The 20066-nt window shown below is 33.8% G+C and overlaps 1 protein-coding gene across 14 annotated transcripts in view; it reads left to right on the top strand.

Moving 5' to 3' along the window:
• Positions 1–20066, top strand: part of LOC143249773 (CLIP-associating protein 1-B-like) — a 179180-nt gene that overhangs the window by 77668 nt on the left and 81446 nt on the right. For all 14 annotated transcript variants that reach the window (XM_076500167.1, XM_076500171.1, XM_076500162.1 and 11 more), the window contains one exon: positions 19153–19190. In XM_076500167.1, coding sequence (XP_076356282.1) covers positions 19153–19190 — 38 coding nt within the window. The remainder of the gene's footprint in view (positions 1–19152; positions 19191–20066) is intronic.

Below are 20066 nucleotides of genomic sequence, written 5' to 3'. Positions count from 1 at the left end.
GTATGCTGTGCTAACTTATTTGGTTTTACGTGTCTTAGAGTTTTAGCATACCTTACGGAAGGCGTCTTTCCCAGAAAAAAACAAACAAACTATGTAAGCGACAGATTTTGTTAAATTATGTATAAATGTATCTCAGAACGGCTGGTATGAGTATCAACACTTTTGTTGAAAAGCAGAGAACAACGTTTCTGACCTTCCTCGGTCATCTTCAGGTCAACCTAAGAACGTTCCGGTAATATCACTTAATGAAATGAATCTGCAATTTGAAACCTAGATTATACCTACAATTTGCATTTTGGACTTATTAAATGTAGAGAAGGTGAATTTTTTTCGTATGATTTTTTGATATTGAAATCAATGAAAGTTAACATTTCTTAAAGAATATGTATTCGATTACTTTCCTGTTTCTGATAACATCAACTTCAGTAAGATTGTAGGCGACATAAACAGTTTGTGATAGAGAACTGTTTCTCATATAGATGTATTTATGGAATGGTGCAAACTTGACAACATCAAGAAATGTCTGGTAATTTGTAGACGTCTAATCATTTGTTGAGTCGACTGATGTTCAAAGAAAAATCGTAATATCCAATCTATTCATTGTTGTGGTGATTCAAGATTTTCTTGACTTTCACTTGCTGATATTAGTCTGTATTCTGTAGTATATGAGTTGGTATCAGCACAAGATTGTAATAAGTATCTAAATGTAGACATTTCTGTTTGTATTAACAAGTAAGAAGACTCGTACGTCACCTCCCAGATGAGTTGCTTTCCAACTGTGCCGACTCTTAATCGAATTACTGTTTTCCCAATGTTTGTTGATAATGTTTCGAATATTGCTTTCATTCGACTGATCGCCCACTGCATGTAATACATTTAAAGCCTACCTGCTGCCAATGTTAAAATGTCAAGGAGTGGTCGGAAATCACCCTAAGGGAATCGTTCTTTTGTCATACTGCCTTTTGTTAATTTATTTATATCGAAAATAGTCGTTAATTTCAGTGACATGCGTGTCTTCAGCGAAATGACGTATTTTATTTTGACGGGGTTATCGGTTAAATGTTACATTATGACACATATATAACAGTTTTAGCAGCGATCTATTTAGCTTATTCATCGTGTGAGTGATTTTTATATTACGATCATAAAAAATGTGCCTAGAACATTAGCGTCACTTTTTTTTAAATTTTCGAATCTCAAAATAAGGTTTACCAATCATAAATATTTTTATTTTTTTTATTATAACGTATTGAGTAATACCTACCGATATAACACCACATTATCATGAGATGTGCACATTAAGTGATGATCGACATTTCCTTGAGAAATTAATAGGACAATGTCTTTTGATGGAATAGTCCGTTAGGTCACTAGCTCTCTTGATTCTGGATTTGTTTTAGGGATGATAAAAGTCGTCAGGTTCCAGTTTAAAAACTTTAACTATATAATTTTTCGGAAGAAGCACTGTATAGGAGGTTAAGATTTTATTGGGTTATTAATTTTAGGTATACGTTTTATAGGTAGCATGGCCAGGCGATTAGGGCTTAGGACGCTTGATTCGCAATCTGAGGGTCGCGAGTTCGAATCCCTTTCCACCAAACATGCTTGTATTTTTAGTTGTGGATAGGTTAGAAGGTGACGGTCAATCCCACTATTTGTTGGTAAAATATTATTCAATGGCTAGATAGCCCTCGAGTAGCTTTGTGCGAAATTTAAAACAAACCAAAACTGCACTAGCTGTCCCTATTTTAGTAGTGAAAGACTAGAAGAAAGATAGCTAGTCATCACCACCCACCGCCAAATCTTTGGCTACTCTTTTACCAACGAATAGTGGGATTGACTTAATATAACAACGCCCCCACGGCTGAAAGGGTGAGCATGTTTGGTGTGACGGGGATTCGAACCCGCGACCCTCGGATTACGAGTTGAGTGCCTTAACCACCTGGCCATGCCGGGCCTACTAGTGCGGATAGCCTTCCTGTAGTTTTGCGCGAAATTCAAAACAAACAGGCTGTTTGTATGGGTATAAAAGTGCTTAGGTTCCAAGGATGACCATTTCTAAAAACAAAAGATTCCTGTCAGTATCGTTTGGAAGTAAAATTGTTGATGAATATGGAACATATTTAAAAATAATTATTATTTTATATGACTGTGTTGGTAACAGAAAGTGATACCGTTCGGCGAAAAGTCTTCTGATTTAGTCAAAGTGAATTATATATGCTTTTAAAGTTTCCTGTTTTAAAACTAAAAGTAATTAATTATACTTGAAAATACACAAAAATATGGTATCAACTTTCGACCAAAATTAAATTAAAAATACAAATATCATTCATAAGTGATTTCAGACCAAATGTAAATTGTCACTTACTGACCATCACTTTAATCGATTGGCATGTTGCTAATAATTATAGCTATAATGTAATCGTTTTGTTTGGGTTTTTGATTTCACTGATCATGATACATCATATTATTCTACAAAGATGGTATTTCTTGTAGATATTAAACTATAGCAACTTGCACAATTCAAATTGTACAATGAACTATAACAATACAATGGTTACTTTGTCCCCTCTTTTTTTTTTGTTTCTTTTCTTGGCGTGTTTGATAACAAATGCGTTACAAGTGTTGTCACTGGACCGGAAATTTGATCCTCGGGTCATAGACAAATGATTTAAAGACAGGATGTACGGTTTTAAGACGAGGTGTTTGATCGAATAAGAAATGGTTATTATAATACGTTGACTAGTGACCTGTGAAACGCTATCATAGAAGTTTTACTGTTAGCAAGATTTCTAAGTTAGTGTATGACACCGAAGTTGTCACCTAGCTTGCATCAAAAGATCTTACTACGGCCAGGGAAAGATGACACACTATGTTAAAAATAACTAAAACAAAATTTTAATTTGTGAATTACACAATTCATTATTTTCGTCATGACTTGAAGCATGTTTAGAGCTAATTTAAAGCAGTTTTGTTTTTGTAATGATCCCGAGTGACGCAGATATTGGTATAATTGTTGACTTTCTTAGTTGAAGGCTCATTCTATTATAACCTGTGTGTTTTCAGACAATTAGATCTTGCAGGAAGAGACTCTGAACGGGTTAACTTTTGTACTTAAGTAACAAATTATTGCATTATCCATTCTCCTCGTTTGATTGTATACGTATAATCAGGAAATTGGCAGAACAGTGTACCTTTGAAAGCACGGGAACTAAAAATAGATTCTAAAACCTTTAGAATTATATATATAAGTAATGTTAATTAGTTACTGAGAGTTAATATTTTTAAGTGTTATATTTAACTAAGATTTCCTGTATATATTTTTATCCTAATTCCAAGGCTGAGCGTGTCTGGGTGGTTAGGGCCCTTGAATTGCAGTCTTAGAGTCGCGAGTTCCTGTCCCACCAAACACATTCCCCTGATAGCTGTGGAAGCGTTGTAAGGTGACTTTCAATTCTATAACTCGTTGGTAAAAGAGTAGCCCAAGAGTTGGCGGTGGGTGATGATGACTAGCTGTCTACCTTTTTCACAGATAAATTAGGGACGGCTAACGCAGATAGCTCTCGTGTAGCTTTGCGCGAAATTCAGAACAAACGTAATTTCAAATTTAAAATCGAAATTAACAAAAGTTGACGTTTCAAAAATATTTTAGTCATTTAGCGAACTAAAGTCATGATATATAAAATATTTTCATTGGTAATTTTAAATTACGTGAAGGTTAGAGACGGTATTAAGATACAAGTCTGGGCCTGAAACGTTTAATTTTATATTATTATCTGACTTCCATGATCTCTTTCTTATTGATATATTTTCCTTTTCATTCTTTTAGATGAATAAACTTTTTAAAAGAATTGTCAAAAATATAAACTGTAACACATCCATTGTTAGACCTATGTATGATATGTAAACGGAAAAAAAACAACCGCTTTGGATATTAGAAATGTGAACAAAAGTATTTGGTAAGCATTGGCACTTTCACCTTACGAAATCAATTTAGTATTAGTAGTACCACTATTATTATCAGGCAGTGATCATTTTCCTATTATTTTGAGAGAGTCTCGTCTTGGTCAATGCACCCTACACACGTGCCTCGATGGAAGTTGAACCAGGCCAACTGGCCCTCTTTCACTGTTCTTTTGGTGCTTGATCCTGCCGTCGTCTGTAAGCCTTTGACAGATGACTGTTTGGCAACAGTAATTAACTGTATTGCCCAAGCAACTGTTCATTGTATCCCTAAAATCTCGACACTTTTTCCTTGTGCGTGGTGGAATCCTTTCTGCCAAATGGTACCGGCCTGGGATACCTTTCGTAGGTACCCCACACTTTTAAACCACCAGGGGGTGGGAGACATTCTCTTTTAAAACTAATTGCATATGCATTGCTTTAATGCATCGTCCCACTTAAATATGTGTAGAGTGAAATATAACCTGCATGATCTGAGAAGGGATTAACTCGGGATGATGAAACCAGAGACGTTCCTTATATTTTTAGACAATTTTTTGTTTCGAATTTGTAGTAGTAGTTCCTTTATGAAAGAGACTAGACTGTTATAAGCACTAAACTTAGTAAATACAGGGGCGTAATGTGTCCTTAAAGAAATAGTTACATTTTAATTTCGTAGTGATGTAGTAAGGAAACTAATTTGATACGAGATAATGTCGTTAATCATACACAGTTCTTTAAGATATTATAGATTGGTTTTTAAACAAGAAAATACACCCTTTCGTGACCAGTTCACACGATTAACAAATTCTTTCTTAAAAACAGAATTGTTTGTGTCAGTGGGAGAAACCATGCGTAACATGTAGGTCAGAAAAGTATTGTCAAAATCGTCAGGGGACGTTTATGTATGATATATATATTTAATCATTAAATCTTTGTCGGTCGCTGATCCGTTCTGAGGGATTACCTGACAATGATATCACATCGTATATCATCATCAACGTTTTTATTTTTAAATCCTTTTGGATAATTATTTCGAAACAACCTCCAGCTAAAATCTCAGAAACATGTCAGCTGTACACCTAGGAAGACAGGCAACTGCGCGTGCTTTGGAGATTTTGTTGTTAATAAATTGTGACGTCAATATCCCTTGTCATCTACTGCGTTAACTGACAAAAGCTGTGTACACAATTTTAACATACTTTGGAAGTTTTCTACTTACAAAGGAGATACTTAATTACTGATACGTGTAAGTGGTGTTAGCTTTAGTACTTCAGATTATCACCTTCGTTACGAATTTACACATCTGACATTCTAAAGACTGTATTTTGTTGAAATGCAACTTAACTGACATTGTTTTGTTACGACGAGAAAGTAAGAAACAGTGTGGACGAAAAAGGTGGGATTGTTCACTGAAAAATACAATGAATCGAAGAGAGAAAAAAAAACCCCTAGAGGTGGAGTAAGTGTTATTTTTGAAAAGGGGTGGATAACTTGTAGGAGAGAAAGAAGGAAAATAAAGGAAACGAAAAAAAAGTGAGCCAGGTAAAAACGTCTGGGTGACGAAGGTAGGGAAAGGTTATTAACATGAAAGGAGAGAGGATGGGGAAGAAGAAAAACTGATTAAACAATGAGATAAGAGGAAATGTGTGATCAGGGGAAAATAAGTGTTAGAGTATCGATAAAGGAATGAGAATAAACAACTAACAGGCCAGAAGAAAGGGGTGGAGATACACGTAGGAAGGGTGTAAACATTGTGAGGAAACGTATGTAAAGAATGAACGATAGATTCAAGTTGTGTATATTTGTATGTAGTTGGGCCGACGTGGCCAGGTGGTTAAGGCACTTGATTCGTAATCTGAGGGACGCGGGTTCGAGTCCCAGCCACACCAAACATGCTTGCTTTTTCAGCCTTGGGGGCGATATAGTGTTCCGGTCAATCCACTATTCGTTGGTAAAAGAGTAGCCCAAAAGTTAGTGGTGGGTGGTGATGACTAGCTGCCTTCCCTATAGTCTTGCACTGCTAAATTAGGGACGTCTAGCGCAGATAGCCCTCGCGTAGCTTTGCGCGAAATTCAAAAAAAAACAAACATTTTTAATACGATTTTTATTTCTATGTAATAAACGTAAGTGCAGTTTTAAATTTATTTGCAGTCACGCAGTTTTAAAAGTAAAGAAGGCAGTGAATAATAATAATAAAGACAGGTTAATACAGTTTCATCTTCTACCTGAATATCTAAATAAAGCAGAAATGCCAAGACTTAAACACTACACTTTCTTCCCACACCTTCTACATTACTGCTGCAAAACACACATAGAACAAATTCTAGTGCGGGTATAATATAGGTCAGAGAAAGCACTGCGAAACAAATATGACAAATTCGTGATAGGAACTCATAATATTGGTACCACAGTGTCTAGCGGCACTTGCATTTAACATGTGTGTGTATAGGTGCAGCTCAAAGATCAATAGTATATCCAGACGTTGTGCCTCGACCAGTTGTAGATCATTTCCGCGAATTTCTTGTGTACGCTAATGCTTATTGTGCTGTTATTTTTTAATGTTAACGCCATTTCGTGGTTTGTAATTAAAATATATTGAATACTCTAATATTTAGGTGAAGGTCAAAATACCCGCTTTAAGACTACTGTGACCGTTTTTTGGAAACAAAAAATGTGCATTTCTGCGAATGAAAATGTACCTATTTTTGTTTAGGAAGATACATATATTTTAATGTGAAATATATATATTCTGAATTAATGAAAATAAACTTTCTAAAAAATATTATTGTAAGAGAGAAAGCCAAAGTGAAAAGAATCTCTGTTCTTCTGAATATTGTATCAGTTGTGGATATTACTGTTAAGAAGTATTGAAAAATAAGTGTTATTTATTTTTCTTCCAGTCAAATCCTGTTCTTAATATTTAATTTTATGTAGCAAGAGAGTTTCTGTATCTCACTTACTTGCTATGAACATGTTTTACTTTTGTAAGGGTTCTTGTTACCAGTCCCTGTACATACACCTCGTGCCTGAAATAATGTGATCACTTTTATCAGTACATTTACTTGTTATTGTATTAATGGTGTAGTTATCAAGTTTGGGTCATGATTGTTAGTTTTACCACTTAGAAGATATCTTTTTTTTATGTTAAAAAGGTCAGTCATAGCTTTATCTCTTGAAATACTAGTGTGTTTTTGTATGTGCCTTGATACACTTCAACCAACAAGTATAATAAGAGATTATTTGAGACTTATATGGCACAATTGTAGCTGCATTTGAGTTGACCAAAAATATGGCTACTGAGAGCCATTCTTACACAAACATGGTACTGAAGGATTTCAGAAGCAAATGTGAGCAGGAATTTTCTTAGCTTAGAACAGTGTTAAGTGTTATGGTTAGAAGCTCAACCACAATGTTACACCATTGTATTAACCCTTTTAAATAAAAAAAAAAAGTGTTTTGGTTATCTTTACAGATGATAATTACCTTAGACTTAGTCAGTGCCTTAAGATTAGGTTAAGAACTATCCAGGAAGTCAAACAGATGAAACTGAAGCCTAAAGGCAAGTAATAAGATTGCAAAATGGGAGTTTTGGAGGAAATACGTGAATTTGATTAAATTAGGTCTGATTAGTGGTATTGAGCATCACATTATAAGATCCCCACAGTTGAAAAAGGCAAAAATATTTAGTGATGGGAATTGAACCTGCAACCTACAGATTATGAGTTAAGTGTGTTAATCACCAGGCTCTACCAGGCCTTCACATAAAAATAATAAAGTATTTTAATTCTTCTTTGATGTTTCCACAAGCTACCTGTACTTGTACACTTTTTTTTTAATTGTAGACCTAAATTTATAAGTGAAGTTAAATGGAGGTTTCTTGTTAAATGTACAAGGACTGACTTAAAAGTTAACTAACTTGTGTAGATCTATAGCTAATCTGTTGAATAATTAAGTATATGCAATAATTAAGACTGATCCAAATGCTTCACTTGATTAAACTGACTGACTGGTTCATTACCAGCTGAAAAGAACTGACTCACTGATTTTTTCATTTTACTTGTAGCTTACTAAATAAATAGCTCACATGTATTTAAATCTGATACCTCAGTTTTAGATATTTGGTGAAGTTACAAAATTATGATGATACCATCTAGAACATTCTTGATATTCTAGGCCTACTTTTATAAACTTTTCCATCTTAACTTCATGCACTCTAAGAGAAACTGGTAATTATTAACTTTTGAATATTATATTGCAGATTTTAACTTGTAAAAGTTAAGAAAAATGCTTTTTGTTGTGGTCAAGGTGTGGTCTAGACTGGAAGGTTCCAAGATTTGAGCCCACATAATACTATTTGAACATTCCTCTTTTTTTTTCAGCTATGGGCACGAGTGTTACAGTTAATTGCACTTTGATTACGAATAGCCAATAGATATTGCTAACTAGTTGCCATCTCTTTGATTAACAGTTCTAATTTAAGGATAGTCGTGGTTGCACCTTGAGGTTTGATTAGTTTATTTAGTCCATGTGTTACATAATATGCTGCACAAAAGTTAAAGTTCACTGGACTTCATTGTGGTAAGTTATTTACATGTTAAAGGAAAATCATTTTATAATACTTATTATTTAGATGTATAGTTGAAATTATACTTTAAAAATTAAAAGTCACCTTCCATAGTCTCATTGTATTCACTTGATGACTGATAAAATGCTTTCCTCAGCAACTGTAAATTATATTTGTCCTTTGCCAATATACTTCATTATTCAGTTCTTCCTTTATCTTAGCTTAGTAGCTTCACTGGACTGTTTTTCTGTTCTGACCTAAAGGTAATCCTTTTCAAACAAGAGCTCTTGTGTCTGAAAGTGTTGCTTCCATAGGGTTATTACTGTGATTGTAATTTTATTTTTATTATTTTAATTGAAGCCATCTTTTATCAGACTTGTTAAGGTAATTTTCTTGGTCACTGATATGATCAGAATGGTTACTCTGTTTCAGCCAGATTTGTTGAGGATCATCTTGGAACTCTTTTTCCTTCTTTCTGAGATGTTTTTGTCTAGAAATCACTTGATTTGGTATCTTGTAGTTCTCACCTCTTCTTTGTGTAGCTACAAAACACCATTTTCATTAATTGGACATAAGATGATTATTTGTAATTTTTGCTTCTCCATGGATGCAGATGGATGCTGTGCCTTTGTACAGTTTTTGGAATTAAAGAATAATAGAATACCACTGATTTATAGGAAGCTGGTGTTGTTGGCTGTGTTAAAACAAGATAGTCTGAATGGTCAAGAACTTAAACTTTTACACCCAAAAGCAGAATAGAAAATGCCATGAGGACAGCTTATTCTAAAATTACATTCAGCAACATAGGGTTGAAAGTCATAACCAGACCTTAATTAAAAATATTCTGAGACAGGTTGTAAAGCCACAGCAACGTAGTAGGTGTCATTTTTTTAAGTTATAGTGTATGCACACACTATATCCCAAAATATTCTGAGCACTTATTAATGTTTTTATTCATTTAAGGCTCCATGAAGGAGTGACAACTTTCTTGATTGCTAAACTTTCTGCTAGACTGCTGATCAGCAACATAAACTCCTACAAACTACAATGACTACCTGTTCCCAAAGGGTACTTTGAGTTACACTGAACCTTAGCTACTGAAGGCATTATTACACAATATGTGGTTATAAATTGAGTATTTTTAAACTTTTCTTAATCAGTTATAAATATAACCATCAAAACTTATCATTTTAACCAGTATCATACCCTGAATGAATTTCAGTGGTCTTGTTTATCTGGTGTCACCTCAACTGTCACAGACTTCAACTTGCTTATTCTTAAAACATGTCAAATAGTTTCCTGTGAATTGCTTCCTTTCTTCTGTGTAGTTTTAGAGATGGTGTTTTGAACTCTATATCTTGAGAAGTGTGACATCAGTATATGTAAGGCTTTATAAAATACTTCCTAATAAAGTCTAGTGGCCATTGATTAAATGGTTTCAACTGGGTAACTTTAGAGTAGCATAAAGTTTGAGGTAAATTACCACAACCCATGTCACAGTTGAAATGTACAATCAGGGTAGAGACGCTATCGCAAAGAACAACAACTGGTATTTATAAAAGTTAAATGAATAAGAATATTGTGCAATAAAAATAAAATATTAATATTCTAATAAAGTATCCAAGTTAATTCTAATAAGTTGTTTTAAATATTAATAACTTTTAAATTGAAGCAAAGTATCTTCTATAACCTGTGATTAACAGATCTTGTACTTAGATCTTATGGGTTTAACTTTATTTCCTGTTTCTGTGCCCCTGCTCAGTAAGTAGATTGACCATGTGTATATTAGGGGTAGTTAACATAGAAATAGTTAAACCATAAGATCTAAGCAAAATATATGTGATAAATAGATATCAGAAAGATAATGGTAACAATGAAGTTTAAACATGTAAATAACAGATAAATGTAACAATTACAGTAATTAACAGAATGTAGTATACCTAAATTAACAATGTAAAGAACTATTATACTGCTTGCTTTAACTACTGAGAGAACTTATACTAATAGGAGTAATAAAAGTAATGGTTTCCATAGAAATGTTATTCAGTACAATATTAAACATTTAAGAACATAATGGAATACCAGAGTTTTAAAAGATACTGGTATTTTGTAAAAAATTATTAATCTCTTTATTGATAAGAATAAAATTATTTAATATATAACAAAATTGAATGTGGTATGAGAAACCTCATTTTTAAGAAATGAGAGTGAGTTTATGAGCTCTGTTTATGAATTATTGTAATGCTGAACTGATTCTGTTGTACTTAATAAGCTGTGACTAGAAAACATCAAAGCATATTTTATTTGTAAACCAAAAGCTCATAACTTCAAAATTAAGTGTTTTATTAGTAAATTTGAACTAGATTGTTTTATTAATAACACTTTTATATCTAAATCCAGGTAATATGTTTTGATCATAGTGAAAACTTTTTTTCCCCAAAGTGAATTCTGTTTGATAAATTTTCTTGGTAGTGTCAACAAAAATTTGAACTTATAAAAGAATACCAACAACACATATGCAAGCACAACTTAGGTACAAGGCTTTCTTATAGGTTGTTTTCCCTAAGATTTCCTGTGAATTAAAATTGAAGTTTGAATGAACACAAGTTTGCAACTTATCAACTGTAGGTGTGTATTCCCTGTAGTTTGATGAAAGACATGTCAGCTGAACTGTAAAAATGTGTTTTGAAGTAAAAACTTGTATCTTCTAATAATTTTTTTTATTGTGAGCCATTAATAATTTTTACATACAACATTATTACAGATATATAAACATTTATTTTTACTAACATAAAATATGAATTTACCAAACTTTTTGAGGAACTGTAAAATTGGTGATGAAAGTCATTTTAGTTTTATCATCAGGAGAACTTGTGTAAGGATTATTAAATCAAAAGTTTCTTTTGATTTAAATGGTAATGAACAGATTACAATCTGTTCTTTCTTTAATATTTTTTCAGTATTTATTTAAATATCCTTATGATGTATTTCAGAACTTACCGACTAGAATGGATTGTAGATTTTTTGTAACACCTGTAGTTGACAGTTATTTGTAATGTGTGTGCTATTTAGTTTTTATGTACATATCTAATATGACAAAATTTTACTTGTTCTAACGTTAACGTTAAATGTTTTATTTAGTTAGACACTCAGCATTTAGCTTTACAGTTTAAAATGCTGATTTTATTTAATTAGATACTCAACGTTTGGCTTTACAAGTTCTTCAGAAGCGTTCTACTAAAACACAAACCAAAACTGACAGTATAAAGTTTTAGTTTCGAAGTTTTGTACTGTAAGTCTCTGTTTGTGTTTTAGTAGAACGCTCTTGAAGAAGCTCTGAAGCGATACGCTCAGTGTTTAATTGAATAAAAACAACACTTTGGTGTTATAAAGTCGATATATTTCTGGTATTGATAAGTCTTCTGTAACACCAATATGTGTACAGAAATCGAATAAAAAATTATTTGTTGTATGATGGTTATGCTTTTTTGTAGATACATATTTGAATGGGCTTGTCACTCCGTCTTGCCATCTCCACCACCCCAACAAATTAAATGGCGCAAGTGCGCTTCAATCGCCCTGCAGACATTAACAAGGAGGCTGGGTAAATCGAAATAGCTACAGTACAGTTATCATTCATCCAAAGAACTTCGGTTTAGTGTTCTCTTCCAAAATTAAATACTGAACGACTGCCAAACTGGAACCAGTCTAAGGGGCAAGAAATCCATCCAAGTTCCTCAACCAAATTTAACCGGTATTGGTGTAGCCAGCTCCTCTCAGCAACTTGTGAAGTGTCAAGACCGTAGAAAAATGGACAGTAAAACTTTATTATCTGGCATTTTACGGAGCTGGGCAGTGCCAGATACGCGAAAATTCCGTTTATGAAAACGTTTCCTTTACGATATTTTACAGGGAAAGTTTTGACATCATGTTAATGTTCTAAGAGTCACCTAAGAATTATTATAATTATATTTGTCATAAGACATTATCTTTAGGCCTATTACATTAAAAAAACAACAAAAAATACTATTTTATCAGATTGCTTGTATAAATAGTAATCGGACTACTGTTGTGTTTGTTGTGTCCTAGACAGCTTGAAGAACTCTGGGTTAAGCGAAACACGCCGTCAGTAATGGATATGACACATATATTGCGACTACAATACCATACACTCTTCCAGTTGTGGAAATCCACAACGGACCAGATTAAAAATGTGGCGTTTAGAAATATGTAATAGGTCTAATACTAATTTCTTACGACAAATATAATTGTAATGTTATGAAATGGGTTCGAGGAGTCAAACAGAGACAATCACATAATGTTTAAGGATGATTTAGTCTTACATTGCCATGGACAGCAGTAGTCATTAGCTTTTCCGGCATGCTGAATGCCATCTGAGAAGTAGTAGTTTGTTTAGGAGCGCAGAATGCTATGGTTTACAAACAGAAAACCCCTCTTGGGATCTGATGCGAGAGAACCCTTTATACAGGACAAGAACAAACCTCAGTAAAAATACTTACAACAGTATCATAACTATAAGCCGCAAAACTTTCTAGAATGTCCTGGCATCAAGCAGTCTCCATTAATAGAAAATGGAATCCAGAATTCCTACACCTGTCTTCACACGTAACCAACAAGCTAGACGTTCTATTAAGACCATTATTATTGTTATTATTAACATGAATCACGATAGTAGATTGTTCGGTCAAAAAGCACTTCAAACAGTAAAGATTCATTTCAAACTACACTTTAATATTGACTGCTAAGGTTGTACACATATAAAAACAAATGCACAGAAAAAGCATGCATGTTACACTGACAAGGAAAAGAAAATCCGTTGAAAACAGTCCATTTGTAATAATAATAATTATTATAATAATTCTCATGCCAGCCTACAACAATAATGACTTGGTATAATTGTACCCAAACCTTTTGTAGAATACTAAATTAGGTATTGCAGAGGTCGTAAGAATAATATAAAGTCGATTTGTTTGTTGTTTTTTTTTTCTATATTTTACTTAAACTAAAAGCACCATAATTCCTGCGTGATTCCTTTAAAAACTTAAGTGCAGGGTGAAACGAGAATTACCAGAAAATAATAGATGATCATTAAATGACTGTACCGTGCAGATATTCAATCTTTTGAATATTATTTAAAAAATAACCTGTGAAAAGGCTATAGGTAATTTTTTTCGCGTTTAGTAGAGATCGTATCTTAGTCTAGATATGTGTTTGCTCGTTACTGTGTATAATTTACTTACACAAACTACAAGTGCCCACTATATTTTCAAACAAACCAATCCATGGCAATCTCTTATCTGTAGCTTACATTCTACATCTCTAACAAATGCGATCAGATAACCAATAGCTACAGTTAAACATCAAGAACCATATCAGCTATCTATCTACTGGCTATGTTTATCATCATTACAACCAGTGAAGTCAGCTACCATATGAAGTTATCCTTTGCTCACAGTTGAGCGTAAGAAAATTAGCAACCAAGATCAGTTAATAATTGACGTCATAAATAAGTAAGGAAACAAAGCTGTAAATACTATAGACGTTATTTACTGAAAGTAAATCAGTCAAATGTAATTTTAGGTAACAGAATGGAGCCAGAATAGGGGTTTTTAGTTTGAGTAAATAATGCCTAACGTTATTTCCAGCCTTGTTTTCTTTCTTTCTTTTTACGATTCCTATTTGCAGATTTTTAAATTTCCCAGTTTTTTTATTTCCTTTGTAAGCTTTATAAAACACACACTTGCGATATTGGGTATGTGATTCAAGCAGAAAATGATAGTAGTGTAATTTTAGACTTCGATTTCGTGGAAGAACTGAGTTTAATATTTCGTTGCCTTTTTATTTCTATTCGGAAACAAAATTGTCTCTTGTCGAAATGTTTTTAATATCTATGAAAATGTACAGTCCAGTTTCTTCAGCTGTAATGGTCACGTATAATATCAGGTGGTGTGATAACATTCCAAAACAGTCGTGGGATTCTTTGCAAGTTTTTCTCTAAGTCTTCTTAAATCAGATAACGCAGTGTAACAATGACATTACTTACGACAACAGAAGTCAACGAACCGTAATGATTGGTATTATTCAACCTGATTCCTTTGGAGCCCCTGGCTACCCTCTAACCCGGAAGCTATTTCCTTGAAGCTATGTTCAAATATAGCAAACACCAATGTTTATGCAATTAAAAGCATTTTTTCACCGGGCTACGGTTGTGAAACAGATCACAAATGCATGTTTGTACGTGACTACGCTTTCGTTATACGCACTTCGTAATTATGCATGATTTTTTTATAAGGTCATTTAACACGTACGGAATTTTACAAGATCGCCCTGTTATGTTGATTTATCTTTTTTTATGTATATAACTTTATTTTATTGTATAAAGTGATATACACTTAAAATTTGTAACTTCTGTGAATATCAGTTAGTTGAAAAAGTGAAACATTTGTGTTTAAGTCACATTAATTTATTCTAACTACTACAATCAGAATCCATAAGAAGTTGTAAGTGATGTTTTTGATTGGTTTATGATGAATGCCCGTGATGCCAATATGTCAATCAATAGTGTTGCTGATTATATCCATCAGATTTGTTCGCACATGTTTTAATGGATTTAAGAGTGATGTGTTGCAAAATTTGATAATTTAGTTTCATTGTTTGAATGTGCAACTTCTGTTGATTGTAAATGATTTAGTGAACTTTTCAAGACGATGGGTTTGTTTATATATGATACGTATTTAGTAGCTTTTCATTCATAATTGTTTGTTAAAGATTGGTATTGTAAAGATGCTTGTCAAAAATCGTGATGCTGGTTTATGCAAACTCAAGCATTATTTTGCTTTTTAGGATTTGTTTTAACGACGTTGTGTTTACATAAATAAACTTAGTAATCTGAAAATTGTTTAATTTCAAAGTCTAAGTTCAGTCTACACTTTGATCAACATGTGTTACTGTGTTATACTAGTTCAGGATAATTCTCCTATTAAACCTGACATAATAATATAATAATTGTAGTTAGTGGATTTCCAACTATGCCACTGAGGGGTGAGGAAGTGCAATCCTTGAAAATTGCTTGGGGGGAATATTGATGGGTCTAACAATAACTAGTCAGCTGGTTAACCAAAGAGAGAGAAGCTGGACCGATACATACTGAAAAATATCAAACATGATGTTGGGTGTGAACGTGCTTGGTAGTCGTTATGAAGAGTGACCAGTGACAGATTGTTTTTTCATTTTGCCTATCCAGCGTTTAGGTTTTTCTCATATTGATTACAGAGCATGTTCACGTCAGCAGTATTTTTGAATAGTGTGCCTAAAAATACAAATTATTTATTTTAAAAATGTTTCCATTGAAATGTACCGTTCAACTTGTACGTTGTAATGGCATTGCTTTGTGAGTTGTACGTTGAATAGGGTATTTAACAGTTGTTTTTAACCTAGTGTTTGTTGACATGGTTGTAAGGACTTATATGGATCGAGGAATCCATACATTTATATTTAACCCCTTTTTTACCTTGATAATTCCTAGTGCTTAACGATCCGTATTGTGTTTGCAATACATTATTTCAAGTTCTTTTGATTATAATCCTCATTTTTGGTAAAAATAAGCTATTTATGTAGCCAAGTATTGGTATTTTCTGTGTGTGGCTTTCTATCAGATTTCAGGTTTCAATAATTATTAGTTCCTCTATTTTCCAAAGATGAGGAGAGAAAATTGCGGTGCGGTTAGCTATGATTTGGATAAATTACTCCTAATTATTCTTAAACGACGGGTATACTTGGTTTATGTTAAATAATAAATAATCCAATAAATTTCGAACGCATGTTATTACGTTATATTGTGATAAGCAGTGCCAGATTTAGGTGAGTTATATGTTTGTTTGTAGTTACGCACAAATCTACACAATGGGCAATCTGTGCTGCCCATTCAGTCCGGTTTCAGCGTTATACAAGTTAGTGGATTTCCAACTATGCCACTGAGGTGTGAGGAGGTGCAATTTGAAAATTGCATGGTGGGAATATTGATGGGTCTAAATCCGGCTTTAGTGATAAGTGTTTGGTTACGCTTTCTCGCTTAAATTCCATTTTGCTTCTTTAACGTTTTTCGACAAACAGTATTATTATAGGTGGCATGACAACAGTTGACAATTATCGTCTTAAGTATGATGATTGAACAATTTTACTATGAACCCGGCAAAGCCAGGTGGTTTAGTGCTCTTGACTCGTAATCTGAGGGTGGTCGCGGATTCGAATCACCCTCACACCAAACATTCTCACCCTTTCAGCCGTGAGGGCATTATAATGACAAGGTCAGTCTCACTATTTGCTGGTAAAAGAGTAGCTCAAGAGTTGGCAGTGGATGATGATGACAAATTGCCTTCCCTCTAGTGTTAAACTGCTGAATTAGAGATGGCTAACGCAGACAGCCTTCGTGTAGCTTTGCGCGAATTGAAAATAAACAAACAATTTTACCACGGATCAAAATATTGTAATTGTTGTTCTAAACAAAGGCCTAAACTCTGTGGCATTAAAGCACTGGTTTTTCACTGTTCAGTAATGTGGCGGTGAACGTTTGTATACTGTTTTTAAGTATTTCTTTTAAAATGTATACGGTTAAATGGATAAGTCAAATCTTTGTATTTGATCATTCGATAATCCGTATTATAAGTTTAAAACGATGAAAAAGTGTGAATGTGAGACAGTATAACCCGTTCTTTAACTTGTATTACAGTTTTACTGTACATTCGTAATGTTCCTTATAAATTAGAATGTTTAATTATAGTATTTCGAGAACACTACAAATGTCATCTACATTGGTGACGAGGCGTTTCGCACAATACAGCCGGCCTGAAGAATTCTGGATTAAGCGAAACGCGTCGTCTGCAATGGATATGATAAATATAATTTTGTTGGAATTCTGGTTTTATACGTATTTTAATACTTGAAAAGCTATAACGGAGAAATAAATGTAATGATAGTGACATTAGGACCGTATGTAGTGTTTTATACTTCGGGCGAAGGGGAATAATCTATGTCCCTGAACATCCCAGTTGGGAAAGTAGAATTCCTTTCCTTAAAACTAAATGCCTGCCTAGTTTGTTTTATACCCTTGTAAAACCAGTGAAAACTGACAGTTTTATAATCAGAGGCGTCACTAGGCGCTGGCACACGGGCCCCGTGCCTCGAAACCCCAACTGGTGTGTTTAAAAACCACTATAGAAAATCATGAGGGCCTAGCGCGTTAAGGCGTGCGCTTCGTAATCTGAGGGTCGCGGGTTCGCGCCCGAGTCGCGTCAAACATGCTCGCCCTCCCAGCCGTGGGGGCGTTATAATGTGACGGTCAATCCCACTATTCGTTGGTAAAAGAGTAGCCCAAGAGTTGGCGGTGGGTGGTGATGACTAGCTACCTTCCCTCTAGTCTTACACTGCTAAATTAGGGACGGCTAGCACAGATCGCCCTCGAGTAGCTTTGTGCGAAATTCCAAAAACCAAACCAAGAAAATCATGATCGATACCATACTGAAATGCCCAAAATTTCCACGCCTATGGGCCCACGCCCCTAATCTGATAAACACCTAAAGACGCTTCTGGTCATAATACATTAGTGTTAGGCCTGTTACAATTTTAAAACAGTTCATTTTTCTTCAGTTAGAAATTTTCAAGAATTAGAGACGGTACGATAATTATAATTATTATTGAAAATCCCTAACCGACAAGATTAAGAATGCATTGTTAAGAGGACTTAATAGGCCTAGTACTAATGTCTTGTAATAGCTATGATTGTAATAAATCTTCATCGTCTTCTAAAAGACGCACAAACCACAACAGCTATTGGTACTTATTACTTGAGTAAATGCTGTTCCTACAACTGCGTTTGTCGGCCTCAAGAGCTCTGAATTGAACGAAACGCGTCGTCGGCAATGGGTATTACAAATGTAGTGTGGCTGGAATGCTGTTGTTGTACACTATACTTGTTCTTGAAAGTCCATAAGGGGCATGATTAGAACGTAGTTTGTAAACATTTAATAGTCTTAATACTAATGCTTTACGCGAATATAAATACCGAATAATTTGTTGTAAGTAAAAGTTACGACACAGTTGATAATGAGTATACAGTTAACGAGGTAATACATTTATTATAATTACAGTAATAGTTTAAAATCACATGAGAATAAACTAATAAAAGTTGCAAAAAAGTTGCGACAGAGGAAGTCTGGCCCCGGCATGGCCAGGTGGTTAAGGCACTCGACTTGTAATCCGAGGGTCGCGGGCTCGAATCTCTGTTACACCAAACATGTTCGCCCTTTCAACCGTTGGGGCGTTATTGTGTTTCGGTCAATCTCACTATTCGTTGGTAAAAGAGTAGCCCCTTTTTTAATTTGGTGATGACTAGCTGCTCTATAGTCTTACACTGGAAAATTAGGGACGGCTAGCGCAGATTGCTGTCGTGTATTTTGTGCGAAATTCAAACCAAACCAAACTAGAGAAAGTCGTATGTAAATTTAGTTTTGGAAATCGGATGTATTAAACTTTCTTATTAACATACGTATTAAGACTTTTGGAAGTATTTAAATGGAATAGATTGACATGAATTTCATTGTTTCAAACTTGTTTGTACATTGTAGGTCTTAAAGGAGATGATGACACAGATTCAAGATCACAGGTAAGTGAGAAAAGATTAATTAGTTTTAATTTACTATATCTGTAGCACACAATTTCGGAGTTTGGAAAAATACTTTTAGTTTTGTTCTAGGAACTTATTATATCGGCATACGTCTACGTTTGGCTGTTGGATTGTGTTTAGAGTGCTGTACAAGTTTAAAGTGGTTATATATAAATATTTTGAGAAAAAATTACCCAATACTTGAATTAAAACGTATACATTAGCCACATACGCGTGTAGTGTACAGTACAGTGTGATCTTATTGTTTTACGTGTATTCTGTTTGCATTACTATCAAATTTAACGTAAAATACAACATTATAAGTTTCTAAGTGCCTATAAATACGGTCTACAAGGAACGAAAACTATGTAAGTGTTAAACTTATGAAACTTGTTACATGTTCTAATCGTCTATTCTCGAAATAAAGTTATGCTATCGTACTTGATTTGGTAATATTAAACAGTGTTTGGTCAAATAATGTTAACGTGTTTGATATGGTAATATTAAACAGTGTTTGGTCAGATAATGTTAACGTGTTTGATATGGTAATATTAAACAGTGTTTGGTCAAATAATGTTAACGTGTTTGATTTGGTAATATTAAACAGTGTTTGGTCAAATAATGTTAACGTGTTTGATATGGTAATATTAAACAGTGTTTGGTCAAATAATGTTAACGTGTTTGATATGGTAATATTAAACAGTGTCTGGTCAAATAATGTTAACGTGTTTGATTTGGTAATATTAAACAGTGTTTGGTCAAATAATGTTAACGTGTTTGATTTGGTAATATTAAACAGTGTTTGGTCAAATAATGTTAACGTGTTTGATTTGGTAATATTAAACAGTGTTTGGTCAAATAATGTTAACGTGTTTG

This window comes from Tachypleus tridentatus, chromosome 4 (genome assembly GCF_004210375.1).
Source record: "Tachypleus tridentatus isolate NWPU-2018 chromosome 4, ASM421037v1, whole genome shotgun sequence".
In the NCBI taxonomy this organism is placed as follows: Eukaryota; Metazoa; Arthropoda; class Merostomata; order Xiphosura; family Limulidae; genus Tachypleus; species Tachypleus tridentatus.
This window is presented reverse-complemented; position numbering and strand designations above follow the sequence as displayed.